This window comes from Pinus tabuliformis, chromosome 9 (assembly GCF_031772625.1).
Source record: "Pinus tabuliformis cultivar Carrire ecotype Pingquan chromosome 9, CPIR1, whole genome shotgun sequence".
In the NCBI taxonomy this organism is placed as follows: Eukaryota; Viridiplantae; Streptophyta; class Pinopsida; order Pinales; family Pinaceae; genus Pinus; species Pinus tabuliformis.
Window position 1 is genome coordinate 1,709,804,611 of NC_142307.1, and position 6,761 is coordinate 1,709,811,371.

General features: G+C 35.2%; 1 protein-coding gene across 1 annotated transcript; it reads left to right on the forward strand.

The window, feature by feature from the left end:
• The first annotated feature begins 1,422 nt into the window (after positions 1-1,422).
• Positions 1,423-5,413, forward strand: LOC149155522 (3-oxoacyl-[acyl-carrier-protein] synthase II, chloroplastic-like). Its single transcript, XM_089444444.1, has 8 exons — positions 1,423-1,447; positions 1,529-1,734; positions 2,170-2,373; positions 2,590-2,700; positions 2,797-2,892; positions 3,000-3,045; positions 4,316-4,421; positions 5,275-5,413. Exons 1-8 carry the CDS (start codon positions 1,423-1,425, stop codon positions 5,381-5,383), a joined length of 903 nt encoding a protein of 300 aa, XP_089300570.1. The 3' UTR covers positions 5,384-5,413.
• Positions 5,414-6,761: the final 1,348 nt, after the last annotated feature.

Sequence of the window (6,761 nt, forward strand, 5' to 3'; positions counted from 1 at the left end):
GTTACAATCGGCGGGGGTCATGTGCAATATGTGATATCGCGTTGGAACATGGAGTGGGGCCGATATCAATGCACCATGTGACAACCGGATGCGATAGCATTATAAAGGAAATTTTATATAATTTCAAGTCCGTAACAGAGCCGTTTTTAATGTATTTTTGTGATTTTCGTTGTATTTCCAAAACACAAAGGAATGGTTCCTCCCGATATGTGATAGTGACTTGTGGGCGGACCTAATAGGGCAATAAATCATATTTAAAGGACTTTGAAGTTTGGCATATTGAATTTTGGCAAAATTTCTCTGTTAAAATGCATTTTCACTGTGGAAACAGAGCATGGCAGTTTGAAAGGTTTCAGAGGCCTGAGGCACTCGAGCGCTGCGGAATGGGTGGCCACCTCCTCTCCATGCATTGAGCAATGATTGTATAACGCTGGTAGAGGGATTCAAAGCGTTCAGAGGCCGGGGAGACTAAGAGCCGATGATATGAAACGAACAGGAAGCGCGGTTGGCTTTAAAAGCCACAGACAGAGAGCAAACAGGCAGGTAGTGTTTCAAGCAAATGCGAGATAGAGTTAGGACAGAGATTAAGAGTTGTGAGGGAGTCTATGTACTTAGAGGAAGCTTGAGAGATTCAAGTGAGGCTCTTGTAAATGCATCTGTTGTGTGTGAGGCTCAAACTAAGCTCACTATTGTGAAAACTCTGTTTGAAGACTTAATAGAAAGGCCACCACTGAAGGCTAGACTAGGAGATGTAGCCCAGGAGTATTGGGTGAAATCCTTATTAAATCTGTTGTGTTTTTATGTGTTTGTCTATTATAGTCTTTTACTGTTTCAAAGTCTATGTATTTCGCAATCTGATCGATCCATTACATAAAATAATATAGGCACATCCACACACATGAGTCTGTAATACCTTATTACTTGTCTTAGATCTCATTATCAGATCGTATATAAACCATATTTTAAAAATAATAATTTTGATATTTATGATTATAATAGATTTATGAAATTTTAAATTTAAATACTTCTTTTAATAATTAGGAATATTGATTGAGAAATAAATTTAAATGATATAACTTATAATTTTATTAAGAAAATATAAAGCAAGTAATTAAATTTAAACAAATTTTGTTATTATAAATTTTTATTTAAATTTTATTAATTTCAATATTTTATTTCTTTATTCACTGAATAGTTAAATTGAAGTATTATATAAACTAAATTAAGAAAAAAATTATAATTAGATTTATAATTTTAATGCCATAAGGCATTCCCTCTAGGAAGAACTCCCCTCCCATGCCACCTGTGTCTTTGTGTGTCATTGATTTTGGGTGTTAGACAATTGAAATAACTTAGGCCATTGGATTGATTCGACCGGTGTTAAGTTAGTTATGAAATCCTCCCTTGCAAAACCTATCGCAAATGACTCTAAAAATGAGCAACAAAGGTAATTAAATGCGAGATTCAGGTTGGGGGTTCTCAAGGTTCTCCGATAGTTGCTATCTAACACACTTTAATTAACTTGCAGGCAAAGCAATGGCCATTGCTCTGCAACCTGTGAAGGTTGTACAAGAAAAAACTAAAATTGCTACTAAGCCAAGGAGGGTAGTTGTGACTGGAATGGGAGTGGTCACTTCCCTTGGTCATGATCCAAATACTTTCTATGAGAATATTCTTCAGGGACAGAGTGCTATTAGTGAAATTGAGAGCTTTGATTGCTTAGACTTTCCAACTGTAATTGTTTCTACATTTTTCTTTCTCTCATGTGCTGCTTATAGACTAAGTTATGTTGCTAATAAACCAAGTGACATTGAGCCATTGATAGTCTTATATAACCTATATGCCCCATGCTGGAAACTAGCTAGAGATATATTATAGTTCAGTGGGTGGTCAGTCAAATGAACATGATCATAGTATTTTATAGGAAACTAGATCACTAGTTCAAACTGATTGAATTTCTGACACTGGGTTGTCATTAAATGTAGTATCAAATCTAGATTTACTTTTCCAACTTTAGGTTGCAAGAAAAAGGAGTATTAAATCTAGATCCACTTGATATGAAAGGAAGACATGTCTAAACTGGTTGCAGGTGTTTGTTGAAATTTAATATCACTTTTCCAGGTATATGGCCTATGATATTGACTGGAATATCTCGGTTTTGTTCTCCAGAGAATAGATGGTGAAATAAAGTCATTTTCAACAGATGGTTGGGTTGCACCAAAGTTTTCAAGACGCATGGATAAATTCATGCTTTACTTGCTTACTACTGGAAAAAAGGTAGTAGCAGATGGTGGAATGAATGAAGATGTCCTCAAAGAATTAGACAAAGCAAAGTGTGGGGTCGTAATTGGTTCTGCATTAGGTGGAATGAAGGTAATCTTACAATGTTGTTATTTTGGAAGGCAATAATGTTGGAAAACATAAAATAAGACACATACTGCTTTGATGTTCTATAAAGTTGTAATTTGTAAGCTAGATAGATTTTGGATAGTTAAAGGTACATTCAGGTCCATGATCATGGCATAGACTATCTTGGTGTAGGTTACGTGTACTTATACTCTAGCTGCTTGTCTGTCAATATTGCATCAGGTTTTCAATGATGCAGTAGAAGCATTGAGGATTTCCTATAGGAAAATGAACCCATTATGTGTACCATTTGCAACAACAAATATGGGATCAACAATGATGGCCATGGATTTGGTTTGTCAAAAACTCTGGATACCTTTTCAATAATGTTTGGAATTGGATAAATTTGATACACACTTATTATTTTCATGTTGAATGCCCCTATTGCAGGGATGGATGGGTCCAAACTATTCCATATCCATTGCTTGTGCTACAAGCAATTTTTGCACCATAAGTGCTGCAAATCATATTTTGTGGGGTGAAGCTGTAAGCTGTTTGACCTTTTCAATTCACTGCATTTATTTTTGCAAAAAATATATTAATTTCCTTGCATGGGTCTAATCCTATTTCTTTTCAAATCATTCCATGCATAGGATGCCATGCTCTCTGGTGGCTCTAATGCTGCAATTATTCCAATTGGTAAGTTCAGCTGGGATTTATTATTGAACCCACTATTGTCTTTTTTTCTTAAATAGTTCATGCTTATCTTCATGTTTATGTGGTTACCTATTCTTTGGCACATATTGTTTGAGAATTAAGCTTATTCTATCCAACTATGAGTGATTAAGTCTTGAGTGTTTTTTTATAAGCATTTGCTTCCAATAAAGATCATATTTGATATCCGTCAGTTCTTTTAGCTTGTGAACCATCTCTTCTACATTGAAGTCAACTCGAGCATAATTAACTGAGAATTTGTTATTTGATGTTGAGGAGATGGAGTCCTTTCAAAGATGAGTGCCAAATTCTGCAACATACTCTATTAGACTTCCAAATTGTCAAGTCTCATTTTTTGTGGAATTAGAAAATTCACTATAGATGCATGTTGAGAGACAAAGAGAACAATGAAGTCATGTTAGACTAAATATATTCCTTGTGTCTCCTTAGAGTCCTGTTGAATTCCAATACCTCTCTATTTTCCATGTCTGTGCTTAGAGCCCCAAACTCTGCCAACCAAACCATGTTGAAAAAAAGACAATTCCAGAATGAGAGCCATGGTTCAAGAGAAATAAGGAGAAGGCTACAAACACCTTGTGCATCCTCAACAGAGGACAAAAACCAGGACAAGAGACCCTTCACCATGAAATCCTCAAGAAATGCCCTGCAACAAGTAGTCCAGATGGAACACACACAAGAAAGGGAAAGCCCTGGAGAAATAGAGTTGAGAGACCACTCTCTTCCAAAGCCCTTACAAACTTCCTTCACTAGAACCGGAGAACCAAACCCAAAATGCTGAAGCCAAAGTGATCACCTTTACTACAATCCTTTGCAATATTCTCAAAATTGAAATAAAATAACCAGGGCCCCAAACAAATTATAGAGAAATTGGTTACGAGGGGACCTGATTCTTGAAGGTCTCAACTGACAAATTATGCCACGACCAACAAATTTTCATACTGAATCATTCAATAAACAAGGTTGTTGTTAAGTCTTGCATGTGAGAGAGGCTCTCATCCGAATCTAATGGAGTTGGTATGTTTGATACTGAATCATGAGGGTAGTAAATGCAGATTGATGTGTGAATTTAATCCAATACCTTAGTGGGTGTTGCATGGTGAGTGCACCCAATTTTTTTCAAACCCACCTTTGGTTAGTTCGGTGGCCTCCTTGACCTAAAGATCAACCTCTACATTGAGTTGTTGCTTCACATGGTAGAATGATATTTTTCTTAATGTGCTTGCCTCCTTTTTAGTTTTTCAAGCTATGATTATAACAAGCTTGCTATCCACTGGTGACATTTTCCGAAGAATTGCTCTAATGATCACCGAGGAATCACCTAAGACAATCAATGATCTTACGTTAGATTCCTTTTCCAAATGGAGACCCCTCAAAAGGGCATATGCTGTTGTCAAATTGTTTGGTGCTACCCCAAGGCACCAAGCATATGATGCTACTTTTTCCCTCTGGGATCATAGAGTATCCCCTTGCACCTACCACCCCTTTTATTTTTAATGGACATGGGGTGGGATTTGATCCACTTATGTGAGCATGGGTCATGACTTGTGTGACTATTGTGCTTAACTATGATAATCCTATTGGAATGTTTGAAGTCTACTACAATAGAATATAAGTTTGAAGGATGCATGTAGCTATTACAAGTACAAACTCTTTTTCTATATGATACTTGGGTGGAAAGGAGAATTCTTGAAAGTTGGCCTTTTGAATTTATAGGTTGTTGATCTAAAATGTATAAGTCATTCTAGTAAAATGTTGGAACAAATGTCAAAGAAAATCCTACCTATTTCTCATAAATATAAAAAAATAAGTTACTTCTTCGTTCCATTTGATTTTCTAGATTCAAATGGTATTTGTATCCATGATTGTTACATAAATTGCATAAGTGTAAACTTGAAACCATTTATTTACGAGTTCCAATATATTGGTTAACTTTACACCTAGTTTGTTCTTGATGCCATGATTAACATATGCCCGTATGTTTGTATATGATAATCATTCTACCAAACTGGATTTTTTAGGCCATTCACACGAGATGGGTTCATCCTACTATCAACCTAGACAATCGAGAAAAATATTTGGCACCTAGACTTCGATTTTTCTTTGTTTTGTTGTATGTGGAATTTTAACATGTAGAAAATACTTAAGTATAAACTAATTCAAAATTCTCTTTAGTTGTTGGTTCTTCCTTCATAGCATGGATACATTTGTACAACCTAAAGTTGCTTTATCCAATTCTTTTGGATTTGGAGGTCACAATTCCTCTCTCGTTTTTGCTCCTTATGAAGAATGTAATGAAAACTAACCTTTTCCTTGATAATTTTATCATGTTATATGCTCAAGGTTGGAAGTGGTTTGGCCTTCAGCTTGGATTGTACTGAAATGTCCAATGGGATATCTATGCAATCATTACTACTATTTCATGGTGAATCCATTTTTTGCATTTACAAGGCATTTGTATATATGTTTGAAGAATTTCACACTTAAAACTAATGCCTATATGTCAAATCACAAGAGAATCACATATATAAGCAAAGCAATTGAAATGAATTCGCTTAAAGATAACAAAATGCAGATACTCCTTTTGTTCTAAGGGGAAATACTAAATTAGTTGTGGTTAGATGTTGGTAGATCACTTCTCTCAACAACAATATACTTGCAAATGATTTTCCCTTTGGCTTTGTTTGTTGGACATAAAATATATAATCTTAGTATTACTTCAGACCACAAATTGACTGACCAATATGAAAATCCCACAAGATGATAAAACAAGCTACATTTAGTGAGAGTGCAATGGCTCATCACTTTGAATATGATGATTGAAGTTGTGCTTGAAGAAAAAAAATTGCGAAACATTACTTGATATTAAAAAGTCAAACACTATTGACAAAGAAGAAGAGTGGTTTTACTCTTGGTTGAATGATTTGATTTCGGAAGTCGAAATTTTGCTAGCACAAAGCATCGCGATAATAATGATGACAACTTTGGTGATAACGAGTAATGATAAGATTACCCAGATAAACCCGTGGTTGGAACAATCACCACACATTTTCCAACTACATAAAATGAATTGTGTGACCTTCAAATTTCCAAGCAAGTTAGTTTGTTCTGTGGCTTTATTTAGAGTTTGATTGAGATTTTAGATCAACAACAAGGTTGGAAACAAATTTTGAGTCTAATGTACTTTATAACTAAATGTTGTTTCATGGTACAATTATGTCAACACTTCAAATGCATTGTGTTTGGAGTGTACAAAAGGCCTCTGATCAGTCTTAGCATTTGCATGGCATTGATTGGATATACATTCAAGAAAACATTTTCATCAATGTGCATGCATATGATGGCCATTTTAAGGTGTTTGTGAACTCCTGTGCAAAATAAATAAAAAAATGTATCTCATTGATAAGATATGCATTCTCACATTCTCAGTAGTGATTTGTAGAGTGTGAAGTGAACCAATAGAGAAATTGCAAGCTGATCTGACAAAGTTTAACTTTTAAGCTGTGTGGAAAAGTCTCGTGAGATCTGTGAGGGCATTTTTTGTGGAACTCCTTGCTGTGAAGTTAATAATCTTATATTAATATGAACAAAACAAGTGCAAACAAGGAGGCATTGCCTCATAAGTTGCAAGAAATTGTAGCTATACTCTAGAAATAAAACCAACTGTACACAGGAAAAGTACC